This window comes from Malania oleifera, chromosome 6 (assembly GCF_029873635.1).
Source record: "Malania oleifera isolate guangnan ecotype guangnan chromosome 6, ASM2987363v1, whole genome shotgun sequence".
Taxonomy (NCBI): Eukaryota; Viridiplantae; Streptophyta; class Magnoliopsida; order Santalales; family Ximeniaceae; genus Malania; species Malania oleifera.
Window position 1 is genome coordinate 69,918,521 of NC_080422.1, and position 23,202 is coordinate 69,941,722.

Genomic DNA, 23,202 nt, shown 5'->3' on the forward strand with positions numbered 1-23,202 from the left:
TCCCCTTCTGATGTCTCCTTTACACAGACTACAAACCCCTAACAACCCTCGAATAACAACAGCCTTGCATGAATGGCAGATAACAATTGTGGTGGGGTACGCACACAAGACCCCACAAACCTGTACTCATGTTCCCTTGGAGGCCTGAATACTACCTCCCTCTGAGCACTACTACTCCTTGGATCTGTCCTACAAAGGATATAAAACAATTTTAGAATTCTATTATCATATCTCACAACATACTTAGCATACTCAAACCCACACAATATTTAGCTGTAAACATTTATCTTAACACTCTTAATCCCTATTTAAGATTCAATCCTACCACTTAGAAACAAGTACCGATGATAGCATCTATGGTTTTATAGAAGTCGTCACCCCAGGAAAAACACAGAAACAACCACGGAACTCCTACTTTCAGGTTGCAAGAAAAAACCCTAAATTCTAATCTCATCCTCTAACAACAACTAACTCATATCTCATCAATATCCATTTCTATACTTTGGTATTGTATTTCGCTGTTTACTGAAGTCTGCAGAACCTAGCAAACCTAGGCTCTGATACCACACTGTGACGCCTCGATTTTCATAACAATTTTTTTTCTAACACATATAACCACAAATCGACCACGTCAATCATTGATACCACAGTACATAACCCGACCCGAAAGTGGGTACCAGGTATACAATAATACTCAAAGGCATACACCTAATAGAGGAAGTCATTTCATATATATATACAAACCATAGCGAATACACATACCAGAGTACTACCATCCATATATACATGTCAAACACAGAGACTCTAGGGGAATCAAACCTCCCTAGCTTAAAATACTCACCCTGTCTACCCAGGGTATCTGCTCCTTTCTATCTCAGAGCTATATCACCATGTCTAGCTCGATTCTCTGAAATGTTTAAATGATTGGGTGAGACACATCTCAATAAGATGGAATAAATTATCTATAGTATTTGACAATATGAGTTTCATTGTATCATAGCATATATTTGTTTCAATAATAACATTTTCTGAGATAATATATCATTTCCACGATCATAATCATATAGGTATAAAACACAAGCTTCCATAAGTTTTTACTTCGAATTCCAAAATCATTCATCCGTAACCCAAATTTACTAGCGAAGTTCCTGAGAATATAAAAGCTTACCCACCCATACAAGTAGCTTCCCTCTACCCTGATATCGTTTGCATCTTAGCCCGATTAACTCGGGTTCAGCTACAACTGATACTTATCAGAGCATTCAACTTACTCAGTAAGCCCTCAAGCGGTGTGTTTTACTTTGCTTTATTTATTTATTAACCCACACTATTTCTTTTCACATTTTCATTCTTGTTACCATTCTCATTTCGTTTCCATTTTCGTTTCATTTCCATTTCCATTTCCATTTCCATTTCCTTTTCATTTTCATTTCTATATCTAGCTCATGAGTGTCACCATAACCGATACATCTATGTCTGTACTCATGGCTGCCCTGAGCATATCGCTCCACGTCATGCTTCCCCCTATGAATAGGGTTGTGCAGCTCGAAGGCTGGACCTAACTGTGGTTGTGCGGCCCGAAGGCTAGAACTAACCGTGGTTGGCCGACCCGATTAGGTCAAATATCATCACATATCTTGTATCTGTAGTACGATTGGCCAGCTAATAGCCCTGATATGGATTCAGGGAGCATAACAACACTACTATACAACTTAGTCGACTGTCATGCCACACGCTCCATGAGCCCGTGTGGTTGGACTAACTCCACTAGCAATGGTACCGAGCTTTGAATATTGCAACCCATCATTGGGGTTTCCATATCCATCCATCAGGGTTATCACTGCCACATACTAGCAATCATTATGTAATATTGACATTTCATCAATCACATGTCTGTATTTCCCTTTCATAATTTCACATTTCATTTCTCACAGTTTAATATTCATATTGTAGAATTTTGCATTGCAATATTTACATTTCACAAATTCACATTTCTCACAATCATATTTCTCATATTCACATTTTTCATTTTCATATTACAGAATTAACATTGTAATATTTTCATTTCACATATTCACAATTTCATATTCTTATACCAGCATTCACATATCATTATTTTCCTTGCAGTATTATCATTGCAATGTTCACATTTTCAATATTCACAGTTCATTTCATCATTTCAACAGTATTTCATTAGTTCAATACTCAATCATCTCATAAATACAAATACAGCTCTCAATACACGTAATTCACATTTATCTATAAAACATTTTCATATCTCAGAAGATATACATTTTTCAGTATATTCTACTTTCATCAATTTTCCCCATTTCAAATCCCATATCTCAATTCACATTTTCAGGGTAAATTATTTATCCCAATATAAATATTTCTCAATATAAATCATATGCTACAAAAATTTCATATGATATTTATATTATAATAAATTTTAGGTAAAATAACATAATACTATTTCTCATATTTCTCAACTCATAATTTTTAGAAATAAACTGTTATAATTTATTCCCCTTACCTGACTTACTGAGAAGCTCGCAAACACCCAAAATCTGACGTTCCTTGGCGTTCACAACTCAAAAGTTTAAAAATCTCATTTTTACCAAATTAAACAACCTAACTCTCAGAACATTTATCATTTAGAAATCTCTAAATTCTATATACTCCAAGTTAACTTAAAAATCCTTAAAGTGTCTTACTTACCTTGGTTTTGGGATGGTGTCCCAAAACTCCCATATGAAAATCCACTCTGCCTAAGATGCAGAGAATCTTTCTAGGAATCTCGTGGCAGCTCCCGATCGTCAATCTGGGCGTTAACAAAGCTGGAAACGAAGAGAGAAGTGAGAGAGAGAGAACGACACTGAAAAATGAGGGTTTCACCCTTTATAGCCCTGCATTTGTCGACGAATTCAAGTGGTTTGTCAATGAATACATGAAGACACTTCGTCGACGAAAAGGCTATTTCGTTGATGAACCTGAAATTTCCTTAAACTCTCTCGGTAATCTCTCGTCGATGAGACACGTGTGCCTCATCGCCGAAATCTATGAGACATTTGTCGATGAAGACCCTAGGTTCGTCGATGAAGCCTTGTTTTCTTTCCCTTTAAAAATTCCCTTTTTCCTTCTCTTTCATTTCTTTTATTAATTTAATTTTTTGGGTCTCTACACCCTAAGCAAGGTTGTTGGCAAGGTTCTTGGTGGAGTTTGATTTCTCATTTAAGCACAAGGTGGGGCGGATGAACCAAGTCATAGATGCACCAAGGAGGAAGGCTATGTTGGTAGCTTTAAAAATGGTAACACACATGGTGATAAGTATAGTTACAATTATGATGTAGAAGCGTATAAAAGAGAATCTTGCCGAAGATACAATTGCCCAAAACCATATGAAGTTGACAGTAGAGGGCAAAGTATACCTATATTAGATAGAAGACAAATTGTAGATGATCCATAATAGTCACCACTTTATGTCACAAGCTAGAGTTTCAAGAAAGCCACTACTAAGAAAGTGTCATGATACCATGTTGGCAAAATATCCATGATGATACCACACTTTGGCATTGTCGAAGCAGAGGCATTTATTGGCTACACATGCATACTGATGTGGTTAGTTATACCTGAACTTTTCTCACCTACCAATAAGACAAGATGGAGCGAAAGAAGATTGTAAGACCGTTGGAGCCCCTGTGCGTACCAACCAAGCCAGTGGGGAGTGTCTCACTAGACTTTATCACCAACCTGCCTAGAGTGGGAGATGTAGGGTCTGCACTTGTAGTAATAGATCAACTTTCGAAGTATAGTACTTTCATATTTGCACTAAAGTACTACTCAATAGATGAGACAACAAAATTTTTTTTATAAATATATTATGAAATATTGGGGTTCCTTAAAACATAATAAGTAATTGAGACAATCCATAGATAGAAAAACAGACGTAGATATTCAATATGCTACTAGAAGAGTACTTGCTGCATTTCGTCAAAGCCAACTAGAAGAATTGGGTATAACTACTTGATGTAGTTGAGTTATACTTCAACACCTAAAAGAGCTCAACAACCAGCTATAGTCCTTTTGAGCTTGTTACAGGTTAACAACCGTTGTTACCTCACACAGTGGACGATCCATACAGAGGAAAAAGTCCTAGAGCATACATCTTACCAAAAATAGAGACAAAATGCAAAGATTACCCGAGCCTACCTGAAGAAAGCTGCAAAGTGGATGAAGAATTGAGTAGATCAAGGAAGAAGACTGTTGCACTTTAACGTGAATGACTTAGTGCTTGTTAAGCTCAATCTTGAATAAATTAGGTCACTACGAAGTCAAGATAGGAGACTACTTCACAAATATGAAGGACTAGTCCCCATTTTGGCCAGAGTTAGGAAGACATCTTACAAGGTTGATCCTTTGGCTTGGATGAAAATGCATTTTGTGTCCTATGTTAGCTATCTCAAGCCATTCAAAGCCAACATTGAAGAATGAAGATCCAAGCAGAAGTCAATCAACTAGAACATCTGTGAAGACAATGCAACTTGACATGAAATAAGTAGAAGTTATCCTTATAGACAGAGAGCTTACATCATCAAGGAAGAATCATCACAAATTTTTAGTAAAGTGGAAATACCTTAAAGATGAAGAAATCAACTAAATTTTTGCGGAAGACACACAACTGTTCGTGGACAAAGTTGAAGAATACCTAGCATCAGATTCTATGAGGACGTCGACTACATAAGTGGGAGAGTGTCACGAGCCAAGCTTATTCAGGACATTATGCTGGCCTATGACCTCTTATCTCGTGTGTGTGGAATGGTTACCATGATGTAAATATTAGTATAGGTTTATTTCTTAAGGGTATTTTCTATCCTAGTGTAAAAATGAGAGTATGAGTCCTCAGATAATTTGATGATTCCTAGTGTTAGAGTTAGATTAGTATAGAAAGCTTTTTAGGAGAGGGTGAATGTTCATCAATTTATAAAACTCACTAGTTATTATAATCGTATTTAGCTCACTTGCCTTTCTTACTAGACATACATGGTTAACAGAGGTGTTACTTGAATGAATTACATAACTTCGAAGCCTACTACTTGTTTGCCATACTTTCATGAACTATTTAGTGCTTCCACTTACATTTCATTCAATTGCTATGAATGTGTTTTGTTGGTTAACCATGATAAGCTTTTACTCGACTAGTTAAACAAGAGTGCATTATCTAGTATCGCACGACCCTTCGCAAAGGTATTAAATACTCAACTCGTGACACTTTAGGGCCACAACTTAGCTCACTCTCACCCACTTTTCCCTTTGCCTTGGTTATGCAAGTGCAATGCGTCACTTAAGGGAAATGCCCTAGTAAATAATTACTAGGAATTCATAACATAGTAATCTAACAAGTTTTATACTGGTTGTTAACTACCTAATGTAATTCTCTTTCTTTACCTGGATTTGAGACCGGTTGACGGATTTATTAGGTAGTCGACAATTAGTGTAAAACTTCTCAAATTACTATGATATCCCTACAAGTAATAAGTTTTATTTATATCACATAAGTGCAGTGAAAATGGCTTCAAACCACCCTCAGAATGATAAGAGTGCTTATATTTAGATATTTGAAAAGAAAAAGTATCTAATAATTCAAAGTATTTTGGTTAGATATTTGAATCTAATCTAATTTATTAATTCGAAATTTAATTCAACGTGTACAACTCGACACTAATTTCACGGGTACACTCGTAGGATGCGCCGAAGTTCGAAAGCACCCACACAAAGGCCACAGCAGGGAATACAGCAAAAGATTGAGGACGCCAATTGCTGCGGCTTTTATCCGCCCGCACCAGCGGCTGCTGCTTCGAAGCATTGGCAGAAGACACAGAGGAACTCTTGCTGCAAATGGCGTCTGCCGTTGTGACGCTGTGCTCCGGTTTGAGCTTTTCTCAATCTTCGTCGCTTTCGTCTTCCGTTAGAGCCTCTCATAGGGTTGCTCAGCTCAAACCCTTTTGCAAGATGAACTCGCTGAAGCTGAGTTCGTCTCATAACATTTCTGGCCCCTGCTCTGTCCTTACCCAAAGGCTTTGTACGATTTCTCCTCCACGTGAACGCCCTCCATCTCCCACAGTCTTCGCTACAAAAGGCTACAAAATGAAAACCCATAAGGTCTCTCTCTCTCTCTCTCTCTCTCTCTCTCTCTCTCTCTCTCTCTCTCTCTCCTCACTATTTTGCTGCGTTGGAGTTCAACTGGTATCAATTTGGTTTGCCCTCTGTTTGGTTGCTGAAAAATTGCCGAAAAGGAAGAACTGGAAGGAAGAAAAATTTTGATTCTTATATCTTGAGTTATGGATTCCAAGAAAAAAAAAATGAAAAATTTACACAAAAAACCTAGTAGTTACGTTTTGGCTTGGTTGCATTTGTTTTTTTTTGAAAAAAATATTTAGCCCTAGACAACTAAAAATGCACAAATTTTTTTTCTTAGCTACCGAACATCATTTTTTCTTAAATAAAAAATAAAAATCTTCCCCTTCTTGACAGGCTTCCGCTAAGAGGTTCAGGGTAACGGGTAATGGGAAGATCGTGCGTAGAGGTGCTGGAAAGCAGCATTTACTTTATAAGAAGAGCAAGAGAAGGAAGTTACGACTCTCTAAAATGGTGGGTTCTTTTAATCATAGTTTTTAAATTTAGTTGATTATTTATGCATATTTTGAGCATTTAGGCAGTTTAGAGGACCATAGTCTTCAGAAACCAATTGAAAGTTAATAAGTGTAGTCCAATTAGTTCAATTTTTGGTTCGGGAAATTAGGAAACCTAATCAGTGGTTTTTTGAATCCTGTCTTAAATTCTTTAAACCCGTTTGATTAATTTCAGGTTGGGCCTATTCCAACTGGGGATGATACTTGTTTTTGGTGGGGTATTTGTTTGATCTGAATGACCTCTGAATGTGTGGACTGGTTCACTTAAGAAGTGATTTGGTTAGATATCAGTGTTTGGTAACAACTCTGAATTTTCTTAAAATTCACATGTTCGATTAAGACTTAGATGTCTTTTTTACAATTTCATCACTTGTAAAAAATGAAAATGATAAAAAAAGTCAATACCCAAGTGATTAAAATTAAATTGATAAATTTTATTTTATAAAATAATAAATTATATTATTTTTATTTATAATTATTAATTAAAAATATGAAAAGAAACTATTATTTATGTTAAATTTAAAACTTTAGCTTGCATAATTGGTCACTAATTTTATTAAATATTTATACTCTTAAGAATTGAGAAGGTTAAAGTTGAAAAATAATATATATTCATATGTTAGATACTAAACAGTTAAAATAGTTCAGATTTTAGATTCAATAACCGGTTTAAGTTCAATTTAGAACTAGTTCACAAAATCAGGTTTAAATTCAGTTTTCAGCACTTAACACTTAATTTTACCAAACGCCCCCTTAGAATGCTTCTCTTAAGACTTCAAGATTCAAGCTATAACTTTGTTTGCCTGAAATTTTTCTTTGGGGTTTGAATTTTAGGTAGCAATGGGTGGCACACCGATGTAAGATATTAGTTTGATTTTATTTGTTATTTTATTTGTTTTTGTTTTTATTTTATTTTTATTTTTGTTTTTGTTTTATTAACCTGCCATTCAAGAGATATTCTTTGACGCAGGACAGATTAGGGAGAGATTTGCCTATGAAATTTGGGTTGCTTGGGTTAGGGAAAATAAGGGATTTTGGGGTTTCTTATTATGGTAGAAAATAGGACAGGATAAAGGGTGAGCTAAGGCTAGAATTAATTGTGATTTCATTACCAAACTGCTGGAACGGATAAAGCAGGTAGCTGGAAATTCTGTGCAGTAAAAAGACTTGGATTTAAGGTAGTTAGGATTAGGTTCTTATGGTTGTAAAGGCAAGGAAGAATTCTAGGATTTTAGGGCTTTTATTGGGAGTTGAAGATGCAATAGTGATTGGGGTTGCAGAGAGAAGGAAAAGGAGGAGTTCAGTTTCTGTGAACAGTGTGTGAACAGTACCTAAGAGAAGAAAAAGGACGGAAAATGAAGTATATATATAACCATAGTTACCAGAAAAAGCTAACACCCAGGAGAGCCATGTGTGTTACTAACATTCCAAAATGAGGTGCATTTTCATCCTGGAATTTTAAATCTAACGATTATAAGTTTTAATTCAATATTTTCACGTAACATAATTTTTATTAGTTAAAGTGGAGAATTATCACATTATAGTTCCATCCTAATTCATCATTTACTATTCACAAAAGAAAATCTCTTCTAGATTTCGAAACAATTCAACATCCTCCCCAAAATATACTAATTCCATTACATATTTTTCACCAATATATCGATATAAGTATACCCCTAATGTTCCACATTTTAGAGCACTTGCCATACCATGATCCTGTTCCTGTTCTATGAACTGGAACATTTTTCATTCTAGGTTTGATTGGATAGAACCTAGGAAATCTGCCTAGATTTTGGAGATATTCTCTAACAACCATGAAGTCTACAAGGCTAAGAGAAAGCATTATGCTGTAAAATTCTTATTTATTTATCAATCAAAAGTTCAAGATTTAAATGATTACAACCCTTCTATGGACTCTAAACTAGTAATCCTGCCAAGACTCGACGTGCCCAAGAAGCAAGGAATTTTTAAGTTATGGGTTGGATGACTTTTTCTCACTAAAAGATCCTTGAAAAACTGCCCACAATTCAAAAAAATAACCCACAAAAATAACTTTAGAAGAGGATAATTACAACTCAGTCCCCTAAAGGTTAAAAATGTTGACTACCCTAAGACACTGCTCTAGAAACAAGAAACAGCAATACTAAAAATAAATGCCACCTTTTAACATGCTATTCCTTGATTGTTTTATTTCTTGCATCATTCCTAACATAACAATTGCTCATAGTTTACAGGAAGTCAAAAAATATGAAGTGGCTAAAATAACTAGTGTGGAACCATTGTTGGGTGTATGAAAAGAAAATGAATTAAAACCATCTTCTTGATATGAGTCAAAGCATGCATGAAAAGAGCAATAGCTAGTTGAGACAAAATTGAGTTTCGAATAGATTGTTTGTATCAAAGGTTAGATTTGTGCCTTTTTTTTCTTTGAACTCCTGTGGTTGAATTACTTTATGAGAGTATTGCCTAAATAATGTAGGATGGTAGAAAAGGATTCATATAGCCAAACTCCTATCGTATTCTTGTTTGAATTAACTAGAAGATGAGATTTTTGTGATGCTTGTTTTTGTAAAAGATGCAGTGCCAGTGGTGCAGAATAGGGTAGGTGTGATTGTGTGATTGTACAACTTGACCCACCATGGTCGACATAAGTAGTTTACTGAAAAAAAACCTTGAACTTACGAATAGCGTGTATTCTAACATTTGTTCAAATATTGATAACTAGGAAATATGAAGGGATCTAGTCTAAGGAGGTGCTTAGGTAGGCTAATATTGAGTTCAATTTGCCATTTGGTATTGCTATAAAAAATTGTAAAAACGAAAATTAGAAATGAAAACTAAAAACAAGAGACAGAAACTAAAAATAGGAAACTAGCAACCTGTTTGGTTAATTAATTTAAAATTAAAACAAAATAAGCACTTGATTAAACACATGCTCATTTTTGCCCTTGAATCAAACAGCAATTAAAAAATATGGTTAAATAATAAAAGTACAAAATAACGCAAATTAAAAACACTATAATAAAAATAAAGATTATTAATTATTTTACTTAATTATTACATTTCAAAATTCACTTTATACCTATCTTATTGTACATGATAATTTAAATATAGTAAAAATGTTTTGTAAATGACTTTTATTATTTTATTTGAAATTTTATGGATATTTTTATTTTAATTATATATTAAATTAATATAATCATTTTATTTTAGTTTTAATTAAAAAAAATGTATAAAGTGAATGATTGGATCCCAAAAAAGAAAAATTTAATCCTAGATATCAAAATTTACAGGCAACAGATTGTCGAAACAACCTGAAATCATAAAATCTAATTTTTAGTTTTTTTTCGCTAACTGCTAAAAACTGAAAACAGAAACATAAAACTAGCAACGTAAACAAAGGCATTTTTTTGCCAACTGCTAAAAACTGAAAACAGAAACATAAACTAGCAGCGTAAACAAACGCATTTTCATAGTTTGTTTCTTCGTTGTACAAAAACAAAAATAGAAAACAGAAACGATACCAAAAAGACCCTTAGCTGGTGTGCCTATTTGCTTTGTAAGATATTTGACTAGTGTATATTGATTAAAGGAGGAGGAAATTTGTGGCGCAGTTCTAGCCTGCGGTATATGAATGGAACTATTGGATGATTGAAAAAATGAAAATATTAAAAATGAGGGCTCCAAGATGAAGAGCTAAGGGAGTGAGTGATAAATCTAACAAGGACACTATTGTAGATCTACATATTGAGATGAAAAAAGTTCATAGTTTTCACCTAGTAAGGGATAGCTACTTGAGACGATTCAATAGTGTGCATAGAAGACCTGTATTAAAAGTAATATCAATGAGGGTTGTTTTCGTGGTGAGGTCTGAAACGATAAGAGGGGCAGTAAAAACTAGAAATAACATCCATGAGACAAGTTAGAAAAATTAAAGTCACTAGCTAATAGAGTGATGACTCTAAATAGATTGTGCTAGTGGAACAGAATGGCTGTGCTTACAATTGTTGATGTTATGCCTGGACAATGAGAACATCGTCACATGCTAATAAATGATTGATGGATACATATTACCTTAGCCAGTTGATTCCAAAGAGGTTCCAACCCCAAATTGTTTGCATTGGAAGCTGGAAGTCCATGCATACCGAATTACCGTCTGCAATTTTTCCTAAAAGCATGTGTTGTAGTTCTTGTTAATGAATTTTGTTTCATATGTATGCTTTTATATCTTTTTCTGAGAGATATGGTGGTTTTCAATAAAAAAAAGATAATAATAAATAAAAGAAGGTAGGATGGAATTTGTAGGCATATGAAATGCAGCACAACTCTCTGCATTACGATCTATTTAAACATGCTTCACTTTCTGAAGCTCTATTTTTACTTTTCAGCTTAAAACAGTTTTGACAATTAAGTTATTGTTTTTGGTGTTTAATTATTTCAAACAAATATATTGTTGAGTTTGCTATTTCATTTCAACTGTTGGGTTTTGAAGGGAATATTAGAAAAACAAAAAAGAGAAATACAGAAATTACATCGCCTTGTCTATGTGCCCTAAGTTTTGAATGAACTAGTTGATAATATTTAGATGTGTGTGTGTATGTTTTTATAAGATTTTCTAAATTTATAGTTTTTCTAGATTCTTTGTCCAAAACACGTGATATTCCATTTTCTTTAATGATCTATTGTTGTAGCATTTCATATATCATGGAAACAGTCTCTCTGAGCATGGAGGGAAGAGTCAGACTACATGTATCATGCCCTCCCTAGACCTCCGACGTTGTGGGAACCTTGTGCACTGGGTGTTACATTTTTCATAATAGGCATTTGAGTAGAGGTTTAAGCGGTAATTGGGATGACTTATAAAAGTGATTTATGGCTGGAAAAAGTACCTTTTTCTTAATAACTCATAAGAGTAAAGTAATTTAATTGAGTAAAAAATTGTATTAAGTACTTTTATAAGTCATCCCAAACATGCCTTTAGTCAATATTTTAAGGTACTGTACTTTCTATAAAAAATGAAGGGTAGGGTTTGTTGCGAGAAACTGGATGTCTCCATCATGTTGTGTATACGGTATGAAGGGGCCAGTCATTTCAGTTTGGGTTGTTTCCATTTCCATTTCCAATCTTTTGAAATTTGACCATGTGAAACTTAAAACACAATTGGTTTAAAAAAGGGAAAAAAATGTTTTTGACGCATCAAAACTATAATTTAGATTTTCTGTAAACAGAATCAAACCAGTACAACACAAATGAAAACATGGAAATGGAAACAACACAAACAAGCAGGTTCCCTGAAGCATCCTAGAGTGCTCCTCTTAGAAGTTGGAATCAGCAAGCATGGATATGTTCATTGTTATGATTAATAGAATGGATCCATCATGGAAGAATGTAAACATGATCTTTTGAAAGCAGGTACTTCATATCATATAAACAAACTAGTTCAAATCCTAAAGTGCCTCATTCTGGAAACAGGCGGGTATGCAATTGTTTGAATTGCTTATGACAAATACAATGGACTGGTTTATGATGATTTGCAGAACATGATTGTCATTCAACCTCCAATTTTGACCCTTATCTCCTGATAGTACCAGTATGAAGCTACTTGGGATTTTTCTTGAAACATAACATAGAATCAAATCTTCATTATCTAAACGAATGCGAAACATACCATTGGGAAGTGAGTGTTTCAATTTATATCAAAGACTGATCTTCAAATAAGATTGCTTTCCTTTTCTTCAGGCCCGTTATACTGTGCATTTTTTTTTTCAAACCTTATTGCTTATGCTACCTTTTGCCTGTTTGAGTGTACAGCACCCAGTTAGCCGGAGGGATTATGGCAATGTCACTGGTGCCATGCCGTATTTAAAGGTAAATAGGCAGGCTAAGTAGAGGTAATAGAGAAGATGGAGAAATGCCATTTTGATTATTCATCAGTGATTTCTTCATTTCATGTAAAGACAAGGGGTGTCAACTGTTTCATTCGCTCTGTCAAGTCGAGGGTTATCTCCTGTCTTGTATTATCCTTCTGCTTCTCCCTTTTAATGGTGAATTCCCCTTCTCTCTGCATGATAGACATCATGTTGGAGCTTGGGGTCGTCGTCTTTTAAATTTATTTTTCCCCCTAACTTCTGGAAAAAAGTAAGAGAGAAACGAAGAAAACAAAGAAAATAAAATAAAATGAAAAGGCAAAAAAGACTTGCAGTGCCAACATCACAAAAAGAAAAAAATGAAAAAACTCACATTGGAGCCAAACAAGAATGACCCAAATTGACCTAAGTAATGGGGTGGAAGATCGTGGGCAGTTCCTGGGTAGATTAAATATCATGTTGAAATAAATCAAATTGCTGTTTTAAATCAAAGTTGGTTTATGGTAACCAAACAGTGAACATCCATATTTATTACTGTATATTAGTTGGTCTGGTGTTTGCATTATGCGGTAGGAAGGAAAGTATATGGAATAAAAGAGGAATTTAATTAAAAGAAATGAGTTTGGTTTGTAATTTAATTCGTAATTTAAATAGTAGTCTTTTATAAGTATGAAAAAAATGTAGAAGAGTTGGGAATCAAAGAATGATAACTACATTATGCCTTTTTTTCTTTTTCCTTTTAAAAGGGACCGGTGGCAAATCATAATGAATCAGATTTTTAAAAGAAAAGAGAAACAAGGCCTAATAATTTGGGATTTGGGCTGCATGGCATCACTTTTAAATAAATCAAAATTTTTAATTAAAAAATTATTAAAAACAGAACACATATTTTTTAAAAAAGTAAGGGAAAATCATAAAAAAGAGGGATATATGTCAAGTTAGAGTTTACTAAACTTAGTCTAAAATATAGGTATAGATGAAATATGATTGAAAATAAAAAATAAAATATGATTGAAAATAAAAATTTAACATTATTTGTTTGACTGAATTCCTCCTCTTGTAGTTATATACATGAAATATTATCCTACATCATACATTTAAATTAAACTTAATGCCATTTGGCATGAATGTTGTCTAGTTAATTGATTATGAAAAAATGACTAATATTGCGTTTTGTAGTATAGATTTTAGGTATTGAATTTGAATTTGGATAGATTTGAATGAAATTTAATATAAATTTATATTAAATTTTGTCCAAATTCATACAAATTTAAATATAAGACATTTCCCAAATATAGGGTAAATTTTTTCAAAATGACACCTTAACTTTGTTTTTGTATGCATGTATCATTTGCATATGTAGTTGGGACAATTATTTTAATTTTTTGTTCCATTTGAGGTGCACTTAATTTGGCTACATGAGGGGTAGTCTTTCTCTTTTCTTATTTCTCTTCCTTGCTCTTCTTAAAGTTTGAAAACTAGACCTAGATGAGTCCTTTATACACTCAACCCTATTCGACCTCCGCCCCCCCAGCATCACAATCTTCCCTCCAGGAATCATGTCGGACATTGGTATGTGAGCTGGAAGATATGGATCTCTTTTTTTGTTTCTCTTCTACCTCACACTCCTGTATACTAATCTCAACTGCCATAACTCTGTCCATCAGTTCAGAGAAATTCTGAGTCATCAATGCCACCACCTGAGCGCGTATTCCTGCTATCAATCATTTTTCAAACATTCAGGCTTTTAGCGGCTCGTCCGAAACCATGTTTAGAAAAAAACGTGATAATTTCACAAATTTGGACGCCATATTATTGTACCGTCGCGGACCCCTGAGTCAAATGTAGAAACTCTTCCTCTTTCGCCTCTCAGGTGACAATTGGGAAGTATCTGTTGAAAAAAACCTCCCTGAAACGACTCCAGGTAATAGATGTATACTCTGGCCGTTGCTCCTCCACCAGTTTTGCCGACCTCTACCACCTCTTGGCCTCCCCAACCAATTTGAAAGTGATGTATTGTACCTTTTGCTCCTTAGTATAGTATAGAACAGTCAAGAGTTCCTCCATCTCTTGAATTTGGTCCTCAATTACGATCGAATTTGCACCTATTTCAAAAGCCGACGGATTTGTTCGGGTGAACTGCTGAAAAGTGCAGCCCCCAACTGCCAATGGCTGAGCCTGCTCTCTCCCAACTTCCTTCCTAGCATGACGTGTTATGTTACGTAGCACTGCCGTAACATCAACATCATCCTCACTAGAGGTATCCACGTGTTTATCTCCTCTAGTATCAACGTCCTTTCCCCTAGGATCCATCCTAAAGGCAAAACAGAAATAAGCTTATAATTCCTCATTTATCAAATTTGAAACAAGTTTCAATGTCAAAAGTTACTATAACACATAAGTTCCAACCCACAATTCATTCATACTACCTTAATACAGAATCATAATACCAACACAATTACACACCCAACTGACCTATCGTTCCAACTTATATGCCCAAATTCCAGTCTCTCAACCTAGAAACGAAACCATTAATGGATTAACCGTAGTTTTCCAGAAATCGTCACTCCTAGAAAAATACAGAAGACCATTAAAGGACTACCGCCTCCAAGTTTGTAGACCAATATTCATCATAACCTCCCCTCTTATTCCTATCCTAACTTAAACCTATGCTCTGGTATTCATTATCCTTAAAGTCTTAAGACCGTTAGGCTCTGATACCAACTGTAACACCTCGAACCCGCCAAGTGGGGCTTAGAGGTCACGTGTTACATTTACCTGCTTCTAATACCATACACCACAATTATGCAGTGGAATAAAAACATATAACCTCATTTTCAAATACCAGAGTCAACCTATATACATATATATACCCCATAAACATTCGCCACCATTTGTTTATATTACATACCGATATTTAAAAAAAAAAACATAAACTTACATAAAATGTTTTTATAGACTTCCCAGATTTACAAAAAACACTACTCTGCCAGAGCCCTAAGCCCGATCTCCTGATGGACCTGAAAACATATCATCCACTAGGGTGAGACACATTTCAGTAAGGAAGAACAAATCATAGCAGTGTGTGGTAGAGTGTTCAAATATTACAAAGTGTACTATCGTTTGCCAATCATCACCAACCCCTGTTGAGAAAACACATCATTAATATCAACATAAATCTCTGAATTCATACTCACATTTAGTATGCACAAGTTCTGATATCTGATATCTGATTCCATACTCACATTTAATAATTATTTTTAATAATAAAAACCCGAGAATAGGGAAGATTACCTGTCCATATAAGTAGCTTCCCTCTTCTCTAATACCAATATCAGGGCACTCACCTTACTTAGTAAGCCCTCAGACTATGCATATAGACAAAGTCTTCAAGAATAGGGAAGATTACTCGCCCATACAAGCTTTCCTCTGCTTTGACATCAAACTGAAAATATCAGGGCACTCGCCTTTCTCAGTAAGGTCCTTACAGAAAGTTTTACCTTGTCATATATATATATATATATATATATATATATATATATATATATATATATATAATTTAATTATTATTATTATCATTCATCTTATTAGATCACATTTCACATAAACATACTGTCCACACGGGACTCTCATCCATACAAAACAAATATCAACACATGATCCACATATGATTGGTCCACACAGGACAAACATCATCACATGATCCACACAGGACTGGTCCACACATGACAATTATCATTGCATGGTCCACACAAGATTGGTCCTCACAGGAAAATCATCATACATATCACATCGTGGCCCACACAGACACCACAAACCACAAGTACAAATCCCCATGACCTACCTGTAGTATATCAGTAGAACAATCTTCTCAGGCCTGTCAATATACGAACTCCTCAAGCCTGCCAACGTATATTGTGATTAAATTTAGGCAATATAACGAACTCCTCAGACCTGCCAACGTTATATTGTGATACACACAAATAACCACACAAAAATTCCATACATACAAATCACATTATTTATCACGCGACAATCTCAAGCAGCTAGTATTCACAACATTCAATATTCACCATAAACTGTACTCACAGCTAACCAGCAGTTCACAAATCAACAGTAATTTCATCATTCTGTACTCACATCAGCTCGTTAAAATTATGAAAATTGTATTACTGCCACACAATTTCTTTTCCATATATGTATATATATATATATATATCTTATATTCTCAAAGTAACCAGTTTAAACTTTAATAAAAATCCTACTATAATAAATTCTCCTTACTTGTTCTTCTAAATTATGCCTGCGAAAACTCCGAAATGACACCGACGGTACTCACCTGGACCCTAATTCGAAAACCCGAGTTTATCCACCCAAACTTCAACAAAATGCTATTTTGTCACTCCCTAGGCCCTATACATTCCATATTAACAATATAACTTAAAATATCCTACTTACCCTGATTTTAAGATGATTCCCAAACTCCTCAAAATGAAATTCTGTTCTGGTTAAGTTATAGAGAATCTCTTTAGGATCAATGTGGTAGCTTCTGATCGTCGAATTGAGGAGAAAAGAGGTCGGAATCGTAGAGAGAAGGTAGAGGGGCCGAATTTTATAGAGAGAGAGAGAGACATAAGAGAAATGTATTCTCCACTGAAATTCTAATTTTTGCCTATTTAAAGGCAACTTGCCATGTGGCCTCATCGACGAGACATCTGGACTCGTCGACGAGCCCAAGAACACCATTTGTGGACGAAACCGGGAGCTCGCCGACAAAATTCAGAAATATGAAAACCTCCTTCGATAAGTTCTCATCGATGAGACATGCATACTCGGTGACGAGGCTCAAAAAATCGCTCGTCGACGAAAAAATCAAGTTCGTGGACGAGTGCCTACTTGTTACCCTTTTTAAATTCCTTTTCCCTTTCTTCGATTTTCCATTTTTCTTTTATTTATTTTTATTTTATTTATTTATTTATTTATTTTTAAAGTTTGGGTTATTACATATATAGCAGAATTTTCAGGCCCTGACATATTGTGATTTAAATTGCTTGTATCTTGCCAAGTTCCCTTATTTTGTAGAAAAATTTATTAATCCGCAAAAGGGTCTATTCATCTCCCCCTTCTAGACACGACTCTAGGGACAACAAGTGGTATAAGAGCAAGGCGCTAAATTTATCGGAGTAAAATCTAGAGTGTAAAGATCAAATGGCAGATATGATAAAGGTACCACTCACCTAGGACCCAGGGACAATCTGTCGATTGCCCACTAAGGTTCAATGCAAGTAACTACCTAGCATGAAAGAATCAAATTGTAACGCTTCGAACTCGGCAGGGGTCTAGGGTGTAAATTTCAATAAATAAATATAACTATAAACAACGGAAGTAAATATATAACCTCAAATACATTTATTATCAGAGTACTAATTACTTAATTACAACAATATCTCCAATATAAAAATTCATCCTTAAAATTTCTAAAACACAAAACATATCCTATTTATTCTAAATAGTTGTTTCTATCCCACCTACGCTTCCGCTGCATCATTCTGATATGTTCCTCAAAGTATCTGTAATGTATGATAATAATTAGGGTGAGACGATGTTCAATAAGTAAAGACTAATTATTATCAGCGTGTGGTTAATATGAGCTTTGCAGTGTAAAAATTCAATTAATAATTTAACTATTAAAAACCATATTTGAACAACTGTAATTCATTCATAAATTATTTTCATTTAAATAATTGTATGCATATATATTCTTCAAATCATCATTTAGACCTATTAAATGACACTGATCACAGAAATATATAAATATGTATAAAAAACTCTTGTTGACATGTGGGTATCATGTTTACCCCAATGACTAGGCTGTGTGATCCGAATATTAGACTTAACTGGTTGGCGGACCAAACTAAGTCAAACATCATATCTGTAAATGAGATTTTCCTATCACATCCAAATCCGGAACTAGATTTGCACTCAGGACAAATTCACTGTCATCCACAAACACTTACACAATAGTATGGTTGCACTCACACTCATCTGTAGCTATGGTACTGAGCATCCATAACATTCGAGCCATTCGAATTCTTAAAACATACAATTATAATTTATGCAATAAAAACATCATCATAAAAATCCTGTCATTATAAGTAATAATTATAACATCTTAAAAATTCATTATTGCTCATTTATGCAATAAAATAAGTTTATACAATTTGCATGTAAATAATTATTATAATTAAATTCACGTAATTAATTTAACTCAAGTATATTTATGAAAATTTGACATAATCAAGCTCACTGACAAATAAACTTGGATATATATATTATAAAAATCTGACATAATCTAACCCACTTACAAATAATCTTGGATATATATACATTTTATAAAAAAAAAAATCTAACATAATTTTGCCCACTTACCTTAATTTATTCCTCTAATACGATTGAAGATGAATTCTTAAAGTGAGTTGGGAAAGAGTGGTGGAAGAGTAAGAATTTTAAATTTGTAAAAATTCTTAGTTCCCCACTAAATCTTTTTCCTCACTTATCCTTCGAGTTTTTCTTTGAAATTTTTATGAAAAATAAAATGAAAATCTCCTATTTATAGGGACTTGGAGGAAGGGTATTTTCGTAATTTCATAGGTTACTTAAGGATTAAATAAATAAATAAATATCTTTTATGTTTATCCATATATATATATATAAAATATTATTTATTTATTTAATAATTTAATTTAATTTAATAATAATATTTTATTTTATTTTATTTTATATTATTTTTTTACACTTACATGTATATTATTTTTGGGTAAGTGTTAAAAAATAATAATAAAAAATATTATTAATTAGGTGATTAATTAAATAAAATAATGTTGAAATTAATGTATTCCCAAAAGAGGGGTGAATTGGGTATTAAAAAATTCTATCTAGGTTAAATTAAATCCGCCACCAGTATATCACAACCTAGGGTCTATCAAAAGTAAGCACAATACCTAACAAAAATTTACTGAGCAAATATTTAAACAATTAAAACAATCTTAGTATTCTCAATCAATCTCTAATCCCACAAGTAATAGTGTATGCGTATATTTAAAATAGAAATAAACATTCACACCAATTTAAATATAAGCATGCGAGCGTGGAAATTAAATAGCGTAGGGAAAAGAGAAGAACATGATATTTGTTATCGAGGTTCGGTCAAATCTGCCTATGTTCTTGCCTTGAGCCGTTGATTCACTAAATGCTCACTTTAATCAGGTGGAGCGACGCCACTTACAATCTCCTTGCGGGGCAGACACTCCCCAGCTCACTTAACGAGTGGAGCCAACACCTTACACACTTTCTCAAGAGGGTGCATCTCCTAGTTCTCCTAACTAGGTCTAAATCAATTCAGGACTCTCCTAATTGGGTCTGAGCCAATCCGGTGCACGTTACAGGCCAATGCAATTCTCTTTTGACCACATGCTGAGAATACAACAATTATAATTTTTTGTACAATAAAAATGCTTCCAAGTACAAGCAAATGATGTACAAATTTAAAGCTCTAATGCACTCAATCATGATATGAAATAAAAGCTCAACTAAGTGCGTGATTTTTCTCTCTAAAATATTTTCAATTTAAATCATGAGTATGAAAAAAAATATCTTCAAAAATATGAGAAACCTTCCAAGCAAAAACATACTCAAGGTTCTCCTTTCAATATCCCAAGAAATTTCCCAAAATGATTTTTCAAATAATGTTCAAGGGAAAGCTAGGGTTTTGGCTCAAAAATAATTTTTGTAAGGAAACACAAATGAGCCTTTGAATCTTGCAATGGATGTGCAAGATTCACAAGCAATAACAAGTTTTCCCAAAGAAATATTTATCAAGAAAGGGTATGGGAAAAATTGTAAGGAATACTCTCAAAATGTTTTTCAACAATAAAGTGTAAGTGAGAGTGAATGCTTAAAAAATATGCCCAAAGGAACATTTCTTTCTTCCAAAAGATTTGTTGAACAGAAAATAAAAGAGAGAGGGAGTATTAATTTGGTCCCAAAAGGATTTTTGAAATCAAAGAGAATATGGGAGAACTCTGATTAAAAAAATTTGAAAGAATTTAAAAGTTAATGAAAGTTACTAATTAAGCAAATAAAAGGGGTATGTAACGCCCCATAAAATAATATGCATGTAGGTGTAAAAAAAATAAAAATAAATAAATAAATAACTAAATTTTAAAATTAAAATTAATTAAATTATCTTATTATTAATTGAATAATATAATTTAATAATATAATACAATATAATATAATAATATTATAATCTAATATATATATATATATATATATATATATATATATATATACACTTGATCTTCCTTCCTGGGATTCCAATTAGAATAGGAATCCAGAGAGTTCTTCCCCCCCTCACGCCTCTCTCTCTCCTCTGTCCATCCCTTTCTCTCTCTAGATTTCTCCCTCGTTTCCCAATCAAAGCGAAAAATGAACACCACCTCGATGTCCTAGCTTTGATTCTCGTCATTTTAATTGGAGCAAAATTTTGATTTGAGAATCCTACGCACCACGCCAAGGTTAAGGTAAGGAGTACAAATTATGTCAGTTATTTTGGGAATTCACCCGGTTAAATCATGGTATATAATTATTGGAGTATTGTATATGGTTTTCTGAGTAATTTTACGGGTATAAAAATTATGGTTTATTTATTAAATTGGAAATTTTTTGGAATTAAGTTAAACTACATCAATTTGATTAAATTGGATTTTTTAGAATATTTTAGAATTAGATTAAAATGCGGAGATTTGATCATGTTGGTGTTTTTAAATATGTTAGAAATTAAATTTAAATTTGAGAAGTGGATCGTACTTGTGTTTTTAGAATTTAACCGGTTAACGAGAGTGTGTGAGCCTAGGGGTGTTAGGATAGTAATTATTTCAGGATTTAGTTGATTAAGCTAAAATATATGGTTACAAGATTTTGTGCTTTGAACGCCTTAGGCGTCAGTTTAGGATCCTTACAGGAACATTTTCAATAATCGGGTAAGGGGAATACATTACGTCAGCTTTTTAAAGATTTTGAACCAATTAAATTTAAGTATATTATACGAATACGCCATATTTGAATTTATGTATGATTTGGGTGTATGTAATGGTTGTTTTTGAGTGTTATACATATTTGGGAATAACTAGGAGGGTGGTTCGTGAGCCTTCATTTCAGGAAAAATTGCATGTTTAAATTAAATAGAATTTTCGAAAAACAATTAGACCAGATTTTAGAAATACGCACTTTTTCCTGGCGGATTACTAAAATGAAAATTTTAACGTATCATTGTGTGGCATAAGATTAATTAACAAATAATTTTATTTGAATTTGTTGAAATTGTTATGGTATGTAATTGTGAGTATGTGGAGTAATACTAGTTTACATCCTATGTATATAGTGGGATTACTGTGAAATTATAAACTGACATATTTGATATGGATATGTGAATGTGACGATTTAATTCTGTTTTATGGTAAGTTAGATTTTGCATTTGATTAAGAAATTGAAGTGGTGATGCTCAGTATAGAAACTCTGTGTGAAGTCTATACTGATGTCGAAGGCCTATGTGGCGTATAAATATGAAGTGATGATACTCAGTATAAAAACTCTATGTTAAGTCTATACTGATGCCAAAGGCCTGTGTGGTGTATAAATTGAAGTGGTGATGCTTAATATAGAAACTTTGCGTGAAGTCTATATTGATGCCGAAGGCCTGTGTGCCGTATAAATATGAAGTGGTGATGCTCAACATAGAAACTCTTTGTGAAGTCTATACTGACGCCGAAGGCCTATGTGGCGTATAAATTGAAGTGGTGATGCTTAGTATAGAAACTCTATCTGAAGTCTATATTGATGTCAAAGGCCTATGTGGCATATAAATATGAAGTGGAGATGCTCAGTGTAGAAACTATGTGTGAAGTCTATACTGATGCTGAAGGCCTGTGTGACGTATAAATTGAAGTGGTGATGTTCAGTATAGAAACTCTGTGTGAAGTCTATACTAATGCTGAAGACCCGTGTGGCGTATAAATCGAAGGAGAAGGCTTGTGTGGCATATAAAAGTGCTATAGAAGTGTAAATTTATTTATTTGTGATGTGTTGTAAAACCTACGTTAGTAGATGTAATTGAACTGCATTATATTATTTGTGATATGTTATAAACCTTAAGTTAGTAGATTTATTATAAACTATTTTATCTTGTGTGTGATATGTCGTAAAACTTACGTTTGTAGAATTATCTAACTGCATCATATTGATTGTACTGATGTTGAGTATATTTAGGGGTAATAATATGAAGTGGTGATGCTTAGTATAGAAACTCTGTGTGAAGTCTATACTGATGTCGAAGGCCTGTGTGGCGTATAAATTGAAGTGGTGATATTCAGTATAGAACCTTTGTATGAAGTCTATATTGATGCCGAAGGCTTGTGTGGGGTATAAAGATGAAGTGGTGATGTTCTGTATAGAAACTCTGTGTGAAGTTTATAGTGATGCCGAAGGCCTATGTGACATATAAATTGAAGTGGTGATGCTTAGTATAAATGTAACAACCCCAAAAATAGTTATTATTGACTAGGGTTATGATCCAATAAAAAAAAATA

General features: G+C 33.7%; 1 protein-coding gene across 1 annotated transcript; it reads left to right on the forward strand.

Annotated features, from left to right (window-relative positions):
- Positions 1-5,689: 5,689 nt before the first annotated feature.
- Positions 5,690-12,797, forward strand: LOC131157213 (large ribosomal subunit protein bL35c). The gene is made up of 3 exons (XM_058111196.1): positions 5,690-6,159; positions 6,532-6,648; positions 12,501-12,797. The coding sequence occupies exons 1-3, from the start codon at positions 5,896-5,898 to the stop codon at positions 12,576-12,578; spliced, it is 459 nt and encodes a 152-aa protein (XP_057967179.1). The 5' UTR covers positions 5,690-5,895; the 3' UTR covers positions 12,579-12,797.
- Positions 12,798-23,202: the final 10,405 nt, after the last annotated feature.